General features: G+C 37.9%; 1 protein-coding gene, 1 long non-coding RNA gene and 1 pseudogene across 2 annotated transcripts; 1 reads left to right on the plus strand and 2 right to left on the minus strand.

Annotated features, from left to right (window-relative positions):
- Positions 1-1,310: 1,310 nt before the first annotated feature.
- LOC139188201 (uncharacterized) lies at positions 1,311-1,778 on the plus strand. Its single transcript, XR_011571488.1, has 2 exons — positions 1,311-1,444; positions 1,592-1,778. It is a non-coding gene; the product is annotated as an uncharacterized lncRNA (long non-coding RNA).
- LOC103451985 (calmodulin-binding receptor-like cytoplasmic kinase 2) lies at positions 1,471-4,795 on the minus strand. Its single transcript, XM_029108912.2, has 7 exons — positions 4,156-4,795; positions 3,405-4,010; positions 2,873-3,279; positions 2,578-2,743; positions 2,399-2,488; positions 1,969-2,267; positions 1,471-1,777 (listed from the first exon to the last, which is right to left on the minus strand). Exons 1-7 carry the CDS (start codon positions 4,694-4,696, stop codon positions 1,568-1,570), a joined length of 2,319 nt encoding a protein of 772 aa, XP_028964745.2. The 5' UTR covers positions 4,697-4,795; the 3' UTR covers positions 1,471-1,567.
- A 9,563-nt stretch (positions 4,796-14,358) lies between these two features.
- LOC103406871 (uncharacterized) lies at positions 14,359-17,377 on the minus strand (annotated as a pseudogene).
- Positions 17,378-18,672: the final 1,295 nt, after the last annotated feature.

Below are 18,672 nucleotides of genomic sequence, written 5' to 3' on the forward strand. Positions count from 1 at the left end.
GGTCATAATTGAATGAACATAATTAGCATGCTGATATTTTTTATTAGAGCTTATAATCAAGGCTGTATTTTTCCATATATTCAGAAAAGTTTTGTAGTTTTGGATGGTGGACTTATTGTAGAGGAAGTTTTGTTTGATGCTTTGGAAACATTTTGGTTGTTTTAAGCTTATGATTAGTCAATCGTTTTAAGTCAATGTTATGTTGCTTTCCTATAAGATCGATTTATGTTTTGGTCTTTTTGAAAAGTGGGAGCATATTATGTGATTGACTATTTAATATCAGTTTATGTTATGAGTCATATTTGCAGTCTAGATGTGTGTGAACTTAGAATCAATACTGCATTTTGGTTGTGGTTTATGAATCTCTGTTTCCATGTTTTGGAGTGTAATAGAATGATGGTCATACCGATGGATTCTCAGGTAAGGCTCTGTGGTCACTTCTTATAAATTGGAGAAGTTCATGTCTGAAACTGATCTCATGTTCAAGTGGGAGAAAATGTATGAATATGAACATGAGATTGGGTGTTTTTGACGGTGAATGGTTAAGTCCAATTAGAATAAGAAAGCCTTATGAGAAGCTGTGAACAAATCCTTGTTTTTGAAGGATTCTGTTAAAACTATTTGAACTAATATGGCTTGGAAAACATAAGTTGTTTTCTATAACGATTGTAATAGGAAATCCTTGTCAAGTTGTAAGAAGGATATATATGTGTTTTGGATTCAGTTTTATGCTTGAGAATCTTTGTGATTTGACTGGAGCAGTTGGTTGAATTCATCTATTGGTAATTCTTTATATTGGAATGAATTATTAGTTGATAGTTTTACTATCTGTTGGACTTAATTGTTTCGAATTAAGTTAAGGAATAATGGGAGTGGAAATTTAGGTCTACTAATGTCAGTTTGATCATAATGTTATTAGTGCAGATAGAACATAAGTAATCTGAGGGCATCATTTACATATTGGTTGTGATTGTAAGCTTTTGATTCTATGTTTTGAGATGTACAGATAGATTGTTTATGATGTTACTCAAAAGGCTTGGTGATCACCTTATTGTAAATCTTGATAGAACTAGTTTACTTGGTTCATACTTGCTCAAGTGGGAGAATGTAAGAATATGAGCATATGTATGAATCTATGAACTTAGTTATTGGTCTTGAGATTGAATGGCAAGTCTTTTTGGGAATGGATTTTGTAATCCATATCACACTGGACTACTATTTAAGGGATTAGTTTCCTATAAGAATTCTAATAGGGGAATCCTTAGGGGATATGGCAAAGATTATGCTGTGTATATAGTGGCCTCTGCTCTCACAGTTGATATGCTCGATCATCAAACTAAGACATATTATTAGTTAGAGCAAACTGATTACTGGAGAGAGGAGAAGGTGCACTGCTTATTTGCTGCAGAATCTGGAATTGCTGCTTCTTCAAGTTCGTTTGCAGGTAAGTTTCTTCTCTGTGCTACAGGCTTATGAATTGGGTTTGTGTTTTGATCACTGTGATTCATAATTACATGTTTTTGGTATATGTTTATTCTAACAGATATATCTCACATTATTTATACTACTACCCTCTCTTGACACTTCTAAGGTAGCCTGCCCTTATTGTCCACAACTGCTCTCCCACCGCTTTCATGTCCGGCCTAGCATCTCGGATGGGGGCTGCACATTGGATCCCCAAATCGAAGATTTTCATCAGAAGCTCTGCATCTATAGTTTCCTCCATTAAAGGATCAACCAATTCTGCCACCCTACCTTCATTCAACTTCTTGAAGGCCTGCAGAATGTTGAGACCGGATATAATCGTTACAGTTCGAATTTAATCTGGTTCAAATACATTATTGAGCAAATGAGAAGACTAATAGCTCATTCGCAATCATTTTATAACAATAATGCTAATCACATCTCATTTTAATACCAAGCAATATAGTTGGTGATTTTATCTCGTTGAATATTGACTATACTTACCCATCTGAGTGTCACCCGCTCTTCAGCAGGTCTCTTCGACTCCACTGGACGACGGCCAGTGAAAATTTCTATTAGTAAGATCCCGAAAGAGTAAACATCACTTTTCGGGGTGAGTTGATAGGTTTTCATATACTCAGGGTCAATATAACCGACAGTTCCTTTCACTTCGGTTGAAATGTGTGTTTCATCTGTTTCCACCGGGCCGAGCCTTGCAATTCCAAAATCTGCCACTTTGGCTTTCATGCTTTCTGTGAGAAGAATGTTGGAGGACTTCACGTTTCGATGGATGATTTGTTTTTCTGTTGTGAGATGAATAACGGATGAGGCATCAACCAGGTTGACAAATCGAAATCAATTTTCATCCGCATCCAGAAAGATAAAACTTAAACAGAAAACTGTGATGCCTGTATTAAATGAAGAGTTTTGTTACCAGCATATGTGTGAAGATAGGTAAGGGCATGAGCAACATCGATAGCAATTTCAAGTCGCTGGTTGAACTTTAGGATTTTCCTATGCTGACCTGCCCATGTAGAAGCATAATTATTTACCATCTCATCACTTTACAAATCAGAACTACCGATTGTAATGAAAGGACTTGAGTAAGCTTACGATCCAGATGTTCTCGAAGAGTACCATTCGGCACATACTCCGTAATGATAAGACGCTCATTTCCTTCATCAACATAACCTAGTAGCTTTACGAGATTTCGATGATCAATTTTGGCCAGCAGTTCAACTTCACTGCTGAATTCCGTTTGCAAATTCTCAAAGTGTTCCTATTATAAAGTTTCCATGTTACAAAAATAGCAATCAATTGATTGAATCACGGACATGAGATAAAATCGTCCTTAAAAATCCACTCGAATGTTTGATAGAAATTTTTCAACGTTATGAACTGTTCATACCTTCTTTGCACGTTTAATAGAAACAACTTGGCCATCATCTAACCGAGCCTTGTATACAGTTCCAAAATTTCCTTCACCTACTTGTTGCGATCGAGAGAAATTGCGAGTTGCTTTTGCAATCTGCTTTAAACTGAGATGTACTGATCCAAATCTACTGAGCTTTGAAGACATTGAAATTATAGGAATCGGTGGCACTTGAAGCGGACTGGCAGGAAAAGAGCTCAATCCAAAAGAAGAAGCTGAATCTGATACAGTAGTAGAGAAAGGATAAGAGCTCAATCCAAAAGAAGAAGCTGAATCCGTTACAGTAGTAGAGAAAGGATAAGAGCTCAATCCAAAAGAAGAAGCTGAATCCGTTACAGTAGTAGAGAGAGGATAAGAGCTCACTTCAGAAGAAGGTGAATCCACTGCAAAATAAAAAAAGCAAAAGGCGAATAATCAGTGCCAAGTGGCAACAGAAATGCAATTGTCTGCAGAATTGCTATATCTAATCCAAAAGTATGCAATGGAGATTCAGGTACTGCGGACCAACCTGTAATTTCACTTGGAGTCTGTTCCGGGCCAATCCCTTCAATTTCTTCGACACCTGCTTTTGTTGTGCCAGACAAAACCAATGTCTCCCTCGCATCACTCGTTCCCTGCATGTTTAGCACATCCGATCCAATTGTAGGCAATGAAGGTTCCGGCAATGCACACCAACCGTCAGCTTGAGTTTGATTTTGCAGCACACCACTTTCTTCAATTCTCTTGATCACTGCCTCTATATTCCTTATCGAAATAAACGTCTCCCTCACGTCTCTTGCTACCTGCACTCTCAGTATACCTAACAATATCTGAAGAGATTCATCCAATCCAATAATTTTGTTGCTGTATTTATAACTTTTGCAACCAGTCCACATACCAACTTTGGAGCACTTGTGGACGAGCTCTACACCTTTCTCCATTTGTATTCTGAAGTTTTTACACTCGTCTTGGCGATCCAGTAGTTTTCTATATTCTAGTATATCTTCCATTAACGGTCTTAAGGAGTCTAGCGTGGACATGAGATTTTCTATGAGAGGTTTGAACGCTGTGTTCTTGTCCTTCACTTCCATAACAACATCGCACAACACTGCAAATGTTGCTTGTAGAGCAGCCCCTGCCATATTTACATCACCACCAAATCAGAAAAATTGAAACTGTTACCACGTACATAAAATGGAATCCAATAAAGCGCCTTTTTTTTTGTCGCATATGGTTCCTGATGTCAAACATGCTCATAAATTTAGTTCCAAAAAATTCACCTTGTTCCGAGACATTCCCCTGGGCTTGATCGGGCACTGTCTCGGTAATACTTATGGAAACCAATTCTACCACGACATCCCCCGCTCTCTGCTGCAGTAACTTTCGTATATCCAACAATCTTCTATTAACTTCATCAAGTTTCTCCCGGTTTTGCCTCGACAAAACCCAGACCTCCTTCACATCCCTTGCTTCCTGCATCTTCAATTTTATTAACAATCTTTTAAGAGCCCTATCCAACTCAACAATTTGTTGAGCGTAATCATCCAAGCAGCAGTAGTTCCAAATGCGAAAGTTGGATAACTTGCCAACAAGCTTCACACCATCCTCCATTTGCATTTGAAGACTTTCAATTTCCTCGTTTGGGAGACCCAATTCGACGTTATGCTCTCCAATCTGTTGGATGTCTCTTGGTTCTAAAGAGTCTAGCGTGGATTTGAGGTCTCCGAGAAGCGTTTTAAACCGCCCACTCTTGCTCATCGCTTGCTTGACGCCGTCGTAGAGCTGCGTAAACAGTGTTCCACCAATAAACTCCAGTGCCATAATTGGGAAACCTTGTCCAATTACCAGGTCAACAGACCAAGCTGTAGCGTTATGATCTTTCTTGAGTGGTTTAGTTTACATGGTCTATATTTGTTGGTACGCAATCAGATATCTGTTGTGCATGTGGGCCAAATATAGCCTTGAGTTTCCACCCATACATTTTTAGTTCAAAACTCATCATTCCTTGTGTTACTGTAAGAGTTTCTAACCATCTCCCTTCCCCTTAATAATAATAAATTTTATAAAAATAAAACAAAACTAGGTATCTGTTGAAGAATCATTAAGGTTATGTTACATTAGTTTTTGCCCTCTGATGAAAGTATTTGTGTTGTTAATAAATCTCACATTGATTAGAGGTGTGTTGAGAATGAATCTCACATTGATTAGAGGAGACCTTGCATGTGCTTATAAGAGATTGGATTACTCCCCATATTGTCAATTGGTTTTATGATGGAACACTAACTTTCTTCATGGCAACACAGTAGGTTGTCCTAGTTCAATAGCCACACCACCACAAGTGCTTCACGTCATCCGAGTTGCGTTGTCCACGTTTTAATCTTGAAAATTTGCCACACATATGAGGTTTTGTTGAGAATGAATTGAGCATTAATGAGAGCAGACCTTGATTGTACTTATAAAAAATTGAAATACACTCATATTACTAATTAATTTTATGGTGAAACAGTTTGTTTCTTTAATTTGACTAAATATATAGTTATAATTTTCGGTTGAGAATTTTGGCGAATGTTGAACAATTAACCAACTCACCAAGTCCAAGCGCAAGACCCAAACTCAAATATTTGGATTAAACCCAAAAAATGCAATCCAATGGTGACGCCTAAACCCTAAAATTTGGCTTTGAGCCCAAAATAAAATCCGAAATTCTATTTGGCTGACCCAAATGTTGGGGGCCCCAGCTTATACAAAAGCGGACAGAGGAATATGGTAGTGGTCGATAACTGGGCCCCATTTGATAAGGGACTCCAGTTATCCAACGGTAACATGCGGACTAAAGCGAGCTGTCACGCCTCGGCGCTAAACGATTGGTCACCGTTTCAATTAATGCTTAGATATTTAAAAATTAAGAAATGATGCATAGACCTGCTAAGGCACCCGCCTAGCCCGTCCAGACTTGCCTAGGCACTCGGTTAGGTTGTGACTCACTTAGACAGAAAATAGATAATTTTCATTTTATATTCTATTTTTTTTCAATAAATTGTAAGAGACTTGCTGAATAGTTAAATGAACATACATTATATGCTTGTTCCCCATGTTTTCATTATGTTCCAATACTTCATAATATATATGTCATTTTATTTGTAGTTTATGATGAAATTATATATATTTTAAGCATAAACACACTTATTTACACGAAATATAATAGATTTACGCAAATCCACCTAGTCCGCCTAGACCTCGTCTAGCCGCCTAGGCGCTAGGCCTTAGCCCGCCACCCAACTAGCACCTAGCATCTTTTAGAACCTCAAAGGTAGCATTTGGACTAGGAAGCCGTTCAATTTTTGGACCATTCGTGATCAATAGTCTAAATTACAATGCCTCTTTTGGTAATCGTTTGATTTTGATCTAACGGTCCGTATTTGTGTTTTTTCAAATCCAACGGTAAGAGAAAAAAAAATCAATAGCTGAAATTTAAATCTAATGGTCAAGGGTTAAAATCATTTCACAACAGTTAATACAGTTTAGGTCCTAAAATTTAAGTCTTACGGGTTGGGTGACATTCGATTCACGAACCTTAAATTCTGTGACCTAAATATTTAGGTTTGGATCTAAGACTACCCAGCCAACAGAAAGAAAATAGCACAAAAGGTCTTGGGTTTTCCACCTGCTCCTTACCAGCCTAGGGTGTAAGCTCAATATATGTTCTGGCATGAAGTCGTACCTCTTCAATATACCGACTACAGGAGATCTCTGCAATCAAGCAGTGTAGATATTACAAGCAAGTAGTAAGAAAACTGCAATAAGGATTATTTCAAGCTAGATGGATTGATAAATAATTAGCATAAGATGTGGAGCTACGAATATATTTCAGGCACCGCAATGTGGAACTGATACGTCAGAACACCATGATTTTGTCATATAACGTTTGTGTCATTGACACAGATACCCGTGCCATAAGTTGCTCTGCCTCTACAACTTCCTTGAATGAAGGATCAATCAATTCCATCACCTTTCCTTCATTAAACTTCTTGAATACCCGTGGAATGTCAAAACCGGACACCAATAATGTTTATCATACACATTTTAATACCAAAGCAATATAATTATTGATTTATCTCGCTGAAGTTGTAGTATCACGTCTCAATATATCTTAGTGGTGCAGCTTGCCCATCTGAGTGTCACCCGCTATTCAACAGATCTATTCGACTCCATTGGACGACGGCCAGTAAAAATTTCTATTAGTAAGATCCCGAACGAGTAAACATCACTTTTGGTGGTGAGTTGATACGTTTCCATGTTAAACAAATAGCAATCATTTAATAGCCATGGGATGATCATCTTAGATGGTCTTTTTGTCGGATGCTCCTATTACACTCGTAGTCTCTGAAGGATGAGAAACAACTATGTAGCATCTACATCGAGACATGAGAATAAAAACTTCCTTAAAAATCCATTCGAACCATAACATATAATGCTATGCAAAAATCCTACTACGTAAGCCTACTGATCACTCATATATTTCATGCATTTATACCATCCATTTCTAAAGTCTTTGTGATGTTTTGTGTTAAAATTGTGGCATTTTATCTTACCTTGTGTTAATATGCAGTTAATTTTGTTTTAGGATCAATTTCAAGAAAAATGAAGAAAATGAAATAGTAAAAACAAATAAAATAGCAAGAGGGGGGAGCACACGGAAAGAAAACAAAATAAAAAAAAGGCAGGAATAATCAAAGGCAGCAGACATAGACATAGACGGGTGGAGAGGAGTGCTGGACGGCAAGAATAATAGAAAAGAAATAAATTGGGACGAGTGGGAGAGACACTGAGAAAAGAAAGGATGGCAGAAAGAAAAAGAAAACAAAAGAAAAGGCAGAGAGGAATAAAGAAAAGGAGGAGTGCGGGACACGGACTGAAAAGAAAATAAGTGAGCAGGGGGAATAAAGAGAGGGCAGCACGGACTAAAGGAAGGGGTGAAAGAAAAGAAATACTGGCAGAGCAGCAGGAAGGAGTGCGCAGAGAAGCACAGAAAACTGTGCGAAAGAAAGTACAGACCGACAGAAACAAGCAGGGAGACTGACGGGAAAAGAAAAATAGAGAAGACAGAGGCAGGACGCGGAGACAGAAGCAGAGAGACTGAAGGGGAGAGCGGGACAGCAGAAAAGAAGTGAAAGCCAGGGAAGTGTGCAGAGAGAGAGGACTGACGTGAGGACAGAAGGCAGTGCGCAGGAAAGAGGGAAGCAGCAGAGCACAGAGGCACGGACGCTCGGCAGATCTTTTTTTTTTATTTTATCTTCTCAAATTCATGTTTTACTTTTGGTTTAATTTGTGAATTATGTGTAACTAAATTTTAAATAGTTAGGGGCTGTTTTGAAGCCCCGAATATGATTGTAAGTTTGTTGTGATATTTTGTTTGAATGACTTTTATGAAATGATGAAAATTGTTTCACTACTTATGTCATTGATAAATTCTTTATGTGTTTCTATGGATGCATACATAGTGAGCATATCTAGGATTTTAATGCTATAAATATATGTTTACCTGCCCTTGTTGAATGAGGACCTACATATGTTCTAGAGTAGCACTTGTTAATTGTGGTTAACATGTGAACCGATTTATAGGATAAGTAAGACAACGCCAGTACTTACGATGCCTTGTGATGACTCAAACTCTTTTTATTCTTAATGATTTCTACTTGTTAAATCTATGAACACGCCATTCTAGATTGCATGTTAGGAACTAAGTTAAGTTGAAAACGTCATTCTCTTAACATACTACGTAAGAAAGAGTAATATGTTGTGTTCTAACATTGAGCCAACTTGAGCATCTTCATCCGGAAATAAAAGGAATTTGAATGAAACATAACATGTTTGCATGATTATTTGGTGGTGGATAACAACTCCCCCTAACTCGTTTTCTTAACTTCTGAATTAAAATCTGTTGGTATTATTTAAAACTTGTTGAGATCCTGTTTTGTCTGATTTAATTTAAATAGTTAATCAACTCCAAAAATCCCAAAAATTTGTGTGAGCATAGCTTGGTGTGTCTAGTTTATGTGTATAAAATTTCGTTGCATTTGGATAAGTGTAAGTTAGTCTAATAATTATTGTTCGGTGGTTGGTCAGTGGAGACAGCCACCCCGTTTTTGTGACATTTTAGGTATTTTGATAAAACAATCTTCTGCGGGAAAGACCCTTATTTTCATATGCTACAGTCGACAAATTTTAGTGTTAATAAGGAAAATTAATAGGATATTTGTGTGCTACTTTGTGGTGTGCTTTTATACCTACCACCTACTTCAATGTTGAAATTTGAACCACGTCACACGCATACAACTTTAGTGGCGGAACTAAGATTTTAACTTAGAAAGGGCCCAGAAGTCTCAATTCGAAACGTTCTTCCCATCGTACAAAAATTACTCTGCCCTGTGGTGAGCATTTGACCATCGTTGTTTGAGAATGGTATTGTGTCGTCCACGTCATCCTCTTTCTTAAACCTAAACTCCAAGCCTCTCTGACTTTCTTCCTCTCTCCTTCTACTCTATAGAGTCCTCAAAACTCACAATCAATGGATTATCTAAACTCCATAGGAGTCACCAACCTCAAATCAACTTCGATGAAAGAAATTAAAGTAAAAAAAAGGTCAGAAATTTGTCACATCCTGGCCTGAGCCCGCTCCACCACCGTAGCATGATATTGTCCGCTTTGGGCCCCGATCACGCCTTCACGGTTTTGTTTCTGGGAACCCACACGAGAACTTTCCAGTGGGTCACCCATCATGGGATTGCTCTCGCGCGCTACTCGCTTAACTTCGGAGTTCAGATGGAACTCGAAGCCAGTAAGCTCCCAAAAGGCCTCGTGCTAGGTAGGGATGTTAGTATACATATAAGGATCACTCCCTTGGGCGATGTGGGATCTTACAAGATTGGGGCTCTTAACCTACAACAAAACTGTGGAAATCATAAGCATAACACAAAAGTTTTATGTGTGACAAAAATGTCAATCCCTTAATGGCTCCGCCTCTGTTCATCATTGGGTTGGGTTTGACACCAAATCTACTCTCGTATAATTATTAGATGGTGCATTCATCATATTTAATTCAAAGACGGTTCATGTTTTCATTTAAGTTCGTGATTAGTATTACATTAAGTTTACATACCAAAATTTTGAGGGTTGATCGACATTCACTGTTCACATACCTAAATTTTGTCTTTTAATTCAATATTGTACAAAGGTTTTATCCCTGTTGAGCCGCAAATGAGTCAACGATGTTTCTGGTTGAAGTACCCAGCCAACAGAAGGAAAATAGCACAAAAAGGTCATGGGGCTTCCAGTCTAAAGAGCTTTAGCAGCTGCATCCCTCGAGTAGGATAGCAACTTATGGCACAGGCATCCATGTTAATGATACAAACGTCATATGGACAAAAATTTACAAATATCTTTGTATTATCAACACGAAGCTAGTGTTATTACTGTGCCCTTGCCATGGAAGTTATTCTACTTGAGTAGAGTCGGTGTCCGTCCTTGGGTTAGGTCCCTAGCGCTGAAGCGTCTTGTCCATGTTTTGGTTGGCAGAGTTCCTAGGTGGAGTCCTAAGTATCGAGGTCCTGGGGATGTCTTGGGCTTCAAGTTCACCAAACCAGGTCCTGAGTACTAAGTTGAAAGATAAGCCCCACATTTGGAGACGAAACATTGGACTTTTGTGATAAAATTTCACACTTGAGATCCATTGAGCACGATACCACCCGAAGGTATTGGGCGCAGGTGATTAAGTTGGGAACAACAACAAACGCTCAAACAACCAAAAATTACAGCTACACATAAGCACACTGAAAAATCATGCCAAATATTTAAATTCAAATGTATTTGCTTTCGAGATTGCAAAATGATTTCGCGTAGAAAAAAATGGCCAAACTGAAAAGCAAACTCTTGTCTAACCAAATTGTTTTTACAGGGTAAGGTCGAATAAGGGGGAAGATATCTCTCACATTATTTATACTACTGCCCTCTCTTGACACTTTCTAAGGTAGTCTCCCCTTATTGTCCACAACCGCTCTCCCACCGATGTCATGACCGGCCGATCAACTCGGGTGGGGGCTGCACATTAGATCGCCAAAACAAAGATTTTCGTCAGAACCTCTGCATCTATAGTTTCCTTCATCAAAGGATCAACCAATTCCACCACCTTCCCTTCAATGAACTTCTTGAAGGCCTGCAAAATGTTGAAACCGGATATAATTACAGTTCGAATTTAATCTGGTTCAAAGACATTATCGAGCAAATGACACAACTAAGATTTCATTCGCAATCATTTTGTAATAATAATGCTAATCATATAATACCGCGTACTATAATTAGTGATTTTATCTCGTTTAAATTTGGCCGTAAAGTCCGTCCCACTTCAGCATTGCTATTAAGGGAAGAGACTTTGAGGAGAATTTATTGATAAACAAGAAAAATACAATATGTCAAGGGGGACATGAGGCCAAACCCAGACCATTAAAGAATTCCTAACAACAATTCAAAACCTCTTTCAGCAAAACCTATAACAAGGAAGCTTAAAAAGGTTGTGAGAATAAGCAGCTGCAGCACAAGGAGGGCATGAATCCCACCAATGGACACCGGGGTGATCAACACCATAATTGGCCAAATAATCAGCAACTTGATTACCCTCTCTAAAAATATGAGAAATCTGAACCTGCATGGAGGATAGTAAAACTCGGTAGTTATGCCAACTGACCAAAAGCCTTCAAGGGATAGATGTCGAGGAAGGTGAGGATGAAGAAAGAAGATGAACAACCAGTGAGGAGTCACATTCAATCTGATAGGATTTTTAACATCTATGCAAATAGGGTCAAAATCACATGAAATATTTGCAAGAATACAAGGATATTGTAGTATAGATGCTCATGCAAGGTCGTTTTCCTCAAGGACTATTTGGATAATTTATGTAGAAACAATTCCTAATTAAACACTTAGAATTAAAACTTGAGAAATGAGAGTTTGAGAGTGGGTAATATTAAAAAAACGAATTTTAAACAAAAACTAAAATAATCGAAGAAAAGAGTTTTAAATACCAATTTATAAAGGCACTAGGATTCCACCATCACCTAGCAATCCTATGAATTTCTACCAATTACTTACGATTTACACATGCCACTTCGAAGGTTAGGTTTTCCTAATATATATTCTCCTCATGATGTTCAAGCAAGAACGTATATCTAACATGCAATCCGTCTGTGATATTCAGATCAAATATGAACATGCAAGACTCATTAAGTTTTATGAAAACATTTTGAAGAACCATGCAACCCCTAAGAACGTGATATTCGCCTTCGATGAAATTACAATTATCAATCACAAGAAGCAATACTCAATCCTTCGGTGATATTCCGACCAAATTGCATCCAATTACTTGTCTAAACATCCTAATGGTGGCCAATCATCAAGATAATTAGATAGTTTAAAACAGTGATCAATAATTCAAAGTGTGCATGCAATCAATCATAAGCAATTAAATAAAAATTACATATCCATGCTTAGGCTCAAGGTTTCGCCCTAGCAAAAGGAATTAGTTATGCATATTCATAATTGAAATCATAGAAAATATTATTAAAAATAAAAAGAATGAAAGCACCTTAAAGTAGAAAATCTCCAAGAACCCTAGCAAAATTCTCTGTCTATTGAATAATAATAAGCGTAGTGAAAAACTATAGACGGCCAAAGCAATATATTTGCTCCGCCCTCACAAACCCTAAGACATAGGTTTCTTATTCCAACTAGGAAACTAAGAAAAATAATAAAATATCTTAGAAAATAAAACCCTAATTAAACTAGGAGAATCTGCCAAATACTTGTCCAGCCACATTTTAGTCTCAGATCTCCTCCAAATCCGGCCCAAGATAGGCTGTTTTAGAGATCAGGACGTTCCGAACACATCTCCAGAAGGCCATGAAACCATCTGAGGTCATTTTGGGCTCCAAAAACGTAATTTAAGCTCAGAACCGTCATTTTCCAGCACCGCGCATCGCTCCTTTATTTTATTGCCAGAAAATAACCGCTTGATGGAAAAATCTCAATTTTTGATACGATCAAGTTAAGTGACTCACGAACGTCTTCCAACTGGAATTACTCCAAAATTCGTCCATTTGACCACGTTTTTCTCAAGAGGAAGTCGAAAGTCCTATATTGAAAATATAATTCAAAGTATCAAAATTCTTCCAAAATATTAACCAGAACATACTAAAAATAGGGTTAAATATATAATATAAAATTCACTTATCAAAATACCCCCAAACTTAGCTTTTTGCTTGTCCTCAAGCAAAATAAAACTAGAAAACAAAAAATAAAAACTAACAAACTAGACACTTAACTAAAACTCAACTAAAACAAAATTCTAACTTTCAAGTTGCAATCCATAGAAAATGTGAAAAATCAGAACATCTTTTCAAAAGTTTCAACCAATCCCACCACAGAGTCTAAGCCATTTAGAATCAATTAGAAAAGAATTCACAAACTTCATTTGGTGTAAAGTGAACCAGCATAGTTAAAGAGATTCGACCAAAACTCTTACCTCTCATCCCTTTATTCATACTTCACACACTAACTTCACATATATATATATTTTTTTTTGTCTTTTTTTTTTTTTTTTGAAGTAACAGTAGTGGTCGTGCAATGTCGGTTCCCTTAAGCTTTCTATCCAACCCATGTAGCGAGCTTTGGGTCAATGACTCCCAAACCATTAGGGCTTTAGGGCAATAGGTGTAGAACACCCCTAAGGACTTATTAACCCGAGCTGGAAAGGCTACGAAACCAACTAACTAAAATTCGTCAATTTGACCACGTTTTGCTCCAGATGAAGTCGAAAGTCCTATATTGAAAATATAATTCAAAATATCAAAATTCTTCCAAAATATTAACCAGAACATACTAAAAATAGGGTTAAATATATAATATAAAATTCACTTATCATAATCCATAAGGAATGCCAACCTTTATCCCAAACTAAAGATACAACATGAATAAAAGCGCGTAGTTCGGCATCCAAAGAAGATGCCAAGCCTATTGAACCCGCAAAACAACCAAGAGAATTACCCGTAAAATCCCGAAAGATACCACCAAATGCAGCCACACCAAGGGAACCTTTTGCAGCACCATCAGTATTCACTTTGATCCAAGACTGAGAAGGCGGGCGCCACAACACCTCAATAATTTTTGGAGCCTTAGCAGGACGTCCACGAGCACCAATAGAATGAAGAATGCAAAGCTCTTCCACATAATTCTTCATATAGCCGGAATTGAGAGAATCAATTTCAAGGAGTTGACATTTGATAGACCTTACAACATAATTGATAGAAACAACCTTCTCATGAAAACGAACAGCGTTGCGAGCATGCCAAATAGAATAAAAACCAACTCCAATCATACCCCACCAAAGCAGTTGCACTTGGGTACCAAAACCTTGTTGTAAAGGATAATGGGAAAAGCTAAAAATATCTTGAAATAAATATTGAACTCTGAATAATTCCAAAACAGTAGATCAAATTTGACATGCAAAAGAGCACTCAAAGAAAATATGTGAAGCAGTTTCCATACCTTCACAACAACGAGAGCACATAGATGCTATAACAAAACGTCTTTGCTGCAAGAGATCGTCAGTTAACATCTTACCATGTAAATACTTCCACAATGTAACCGAATTACGAGGGCGAAAGCAAGATTGCCAATCCCATTGAACTGGTTGTTTATTACGCTTAAAATCATATTGACTATACTTACCCATCTGACCCCATCTGACTGTTACCCGCTCTTCAGCAGGTCTCTTAAAATCCACTGGACGACGGCCAGTCAAAATTTCTATTAGTAAGATCCCGAACGAGTAAACATCACTTTTCGTGGTGAGTTGTTTGGTTTTCATATACTCAGGGTCAAGATAACCGACAGTTCCTTTCACTTCGGTTGAAATGTGTGTTTGATGTGTCCATCGGGACAATCCTTCCAAATCCAAAATCTGCCACTTTGGCTCTCATGCTTTCTGTCACAAGAACGTTGGAGGACTTCACGTTTCCATGTATGATTTGTTTTTCTGTTGTGAGATGAATAACAGATTATGCTTCAGTCAGGTTGACAAATCGAAATCAATTTTCATCCGCATCCAGAAAGATAAAACTTATACAAAAAATTGTGATTCATGTATAAAAATGAAGAGTTTTGTTACCAGCATATAAATGAAGATAGGTAAGGGCATGCGCAACATCGATAGCAATTTCAAGTCGCTGGTTTGAACTCTAGGACTTTCCCATGCAGACCTGCCAGTGTAGCAGCATAATTATTTACGATCTCATCACTTTATAAATCTCAGAACTAGCTATTGTTGTGAAAGGATTTGAGTAAGCTTACAATCCAGATGTTCTCTAAGAGTACCGTTCGGCACATACTCCGTAATGATAAGACGCTCATTTCCTTCATCAACATAACCTAGTAGCTTTACGATATTCCAATGATCAATTTTGGCAAGCAGTTCAGCTTCACTGCAGAATTCCGTTTGCAAATTCTCAAAGTGTTCCTATTATAAAGTTTCCATGTTACAAAAATAGCAATCAATTGATTGAATCAAGGACATGAGATAAAAACTTCCTTAAAAATCTACTCGAATGTTTGTTAGAAATATTTCACATTATGAACTGTTCATACCTTCTTTGCACGTTTAATAGAAACCACTTGGCCATCATCTAACCGAGCCTTGTATACAGTTCCAAAACCTCCTTCACCTACTTGTTGCGATTGAGAGAAATTGCGAGTTGTTTTTTTAATCTGCTTTAAAGTGAGATGTACTGATCCATATCTACTGAGCTTTAAAGACATTGAAAATCTAGGACTCACACGAGGCGGACTGGCAAGAAAAGAGCTCAATCCAAAAGAAGAAGCTGAATCCGCTACAGTAGTAGAGAAGGGATGAGGGCTCAATTCAGAAGAAGACGAATCCAGTGCAAAATAAAAAAGCAAAAGGCAAATAATCAGTGCCAAGTGGTGCAATTGTCTGCAGAATTGCGATATCTAATCCAAAAGTATGCAACGGAGATTCTGCGGACCAACCTGTAATTTCACTTGGAGTCTGTTCTGTACCAATCCCTTCAATTTGTTCGACACCTGCTTTTGTAGTGCTGGACAAAACCAATGTCTCCCTCGCATCACTCGTTCCCTGCATGTTTAGCACATCCGATCCAATTGTAGGCAATGAAGGTTCCAGCAATGCACACCAACCGTCAGCTTGAGTTTGATTTTGCAGCACACCACTTTCTTCAATTCTCTTGATCACTGCCTCTATATTCCTTATTGAAATAAACGTCTCCCTCACGTCTCTTGCTTCCTGCACTTTCAGTATACCTAACAATTTCTGAAGAGATTCATCCAATCCAATAATTTTGTTTCTGTATTTATAACTTTTGCAACCAGTCCACAGACCAACTTTGGAGCACTTGTGGACGAGCTCTACACCTTTCTCCATTTGTATTCTGAAATTTTGACACTCGTCTTGGCGATCCAGTAGTTTGCTATATTCTAGTATCTCTTCCATTAACGGTCTTAAGGAGTCTAGCGTGGACATGAGATTTTCTATGAGAGGTTTGAACACTGTAGTCTTGTCTTTCACTTCCATAACAACATCCCACAACACTGCAAATGTTGCTTGTAGAGCGGCGCCTCCCTCAAACGTAGTGACTGCCATATTTACATCACCACCAAATCAGAAAAATTGAAACTGTTACCATGTACATAAAATGGAATCCAATAAAGCAATTTTTTTTTATCTTTTCGCAAATGGTTCCTGATGTCAAACATGCTCATAAATTTAGTTCCAAAAAATTCACCTTGTTCCGAGCCATTCCCCTGAGCTTGCTCGGGCACTGTGTCGGTATTCCCTTGAGCTTCCACGACATCCCCCGCTCTCTGCTGCAGTAACTTCCGTATATCCAACAATCTTCTATTAACTTCATCAAGTTTGTCCCGGTTTTGCCTCGACAAAACCAAGACCTCCTTCACATCCCTTGCTTCCTGCATCTTCAATTTCATTAACAATCTTTTAAGCGCCCTATCCAACTCAACAATTTGTTGAGCGTAATCATCCAAGCAGCAGTAGTTCCACATGCGCAAGTTCGACAACTTTCCAACAAGCTTCACACCATCCTTCATTTGCATTTGAAGACTTTCAATTTCCTCGTTTGGGAGACCCAATTCGACGTTATGCTCTCCAATCTGTTGGATGTCTCTTGGTTCTAAAGAGTCTAGCGTGGATTTGAGGTCTCCGAGAAGGGTTTTAAACGTCCCACTCTTGCTCATCGCTTGCTTGACGCCATCGTAGAGCAGCGTAAACAGTGTTCCACCAATAAACTCCAGTGCCATAGTTGTGAAACCTTGTCCAATTACAAGGTCAACAGGTCAAGCTGTTGCGCTGTGATATTTCTGGAGTGGTTTAGTTTACATGGTCTATATTTGTTGGTACGCAAGCAGATCTATTGTGCATGTGGTCCAATATGTGAATATGTTGAATTTTCAACCATGCATCATAAGTTCCAAACTCCTTAATAATAATAAATTTAAAAAATAAAAATAAAACAAAACTAGTTATCTGTTGAAGAACCATGAAAGTTATGTTACATTAGTTTTTTCTCTCTGATGAAAGTATTTGTGTTGAGAATAAATAATTGAACATCAGAGTGCGGAACGAACAAGACGAACAAAATAATAAGAATTTTATTGAACAAACTGAGAATGCCGAGACGGCTACAAAAAACCCTAGAGACTACATTGTGACTCACTTACTCTCAAACTAAATTACAAGCTCTATTTATAGAGCAATAAACCTAAGAAACCCTAATGCGTAAATGCCAAAAATACCCTACTACAAAATCAAATCAAATCTCTAATTAATTTCCTAAATAAACCTAATAAATTCCAACACCCCCCGTCAAACTCATGACGGTATACGACATGAGTTTGCCAACAGACGATGTGGATGCAAGCTTTGTTATGCTAACTTCCGATGCCAATTCAATACAAAATTCCATCGGTGCAAGTGCAAGATTCCAATGCCAATGCCAGTGCAAGATTCCAATGCCAGTGCAAGATTTCCATGCCAGTGCAAAATTCCAATGCCAGTACAAGTGCAAATGTCGATGCCAATGCCGAACAAACAAACAAAAAATCCAACCAAATATATTTTTTTTCCTTTTGCCCGCATGGGCCTTAAACTAACAGCAAAACAAAAAAATCCAATCTCTTTTTTTCCCCTCTTTTTTTTTTTTTTCTTCCTTCTTCCTTCCTTTTTTTCCTTCTGTGCGAACCACCAACATCAGTCTTTCTTTTTTTTTTCTTTTCTTTTCTCCTTCCCTTCAACCTTTGTTTCTGGGCATTGGTTTTCACCAGAACAAACCTGCAAAACACGCATGTCTCAAACAAACAGCCAATTTTTTTTCCTTTCCTTTTTTCTCGTATTTTTGCTTCTATCTTCCGAATTGGATCTTCCCCATTTTGTTTAAAAATCACGAAGGAATAGATGTGATGCGGGTAGAGGTCAGAGTGCAGTTGCGGTGCCGCAATGGGTGCAGACGGTTCAGTTTTTCTTTCTATTTTTTTTTTTCAAGACTACCACGATTTGACAGTCAATACCGAAATCCAAAGACAAAACGAACAAAAACAGAGTGACCAAGAACAAAGGACACAAACCAAAGCGGAAGCGAAAGCCTAAACGAGACCCAAACTAAACCAAAAAACAAAAAGCGACAAAACAAATTGATACC

Source organism: Malus domestica, chromosome 02, assembly GCF_042453785.1.
Source record: "Malus domestica chromosome 02, GDT2T_hap1".
Classification (NCBI taxonomy): domain Eukaryota; kingdom Viridiplantae; phylum Streptophyta; class Magnoliopsida; order Rosales; family Rosaceae; genus Malus; species Malus domestica.

What these genes read in the sequence shown, in the direction of transcription:
- LOC103451985 (XM_029108912.2), bottom strand. Translation starts at nt 4,696, where the DNA reads ATGGCACTGGAGTTTATTGGTGGAACACTGTTTACGCAGCTCTACGAC. An exon ending in CTATTAAACGTGCAAAGAAG is followed by an intron (nt 2,744 to 2,872) that starts GTATGAACAGTT and finishes ACTTTATAATAG; the next exon opens with GAACACTTTGAGAATTTGCA. An exon ending in TCTTCGAGAACATCTGGATC is followed by an intron (nt 2,489 to 2,577) that starts GTAAGCTTACTC and finishes CTACATGGGCAG; the next exon opens with GTCAGCATAGGAAAATCCTA.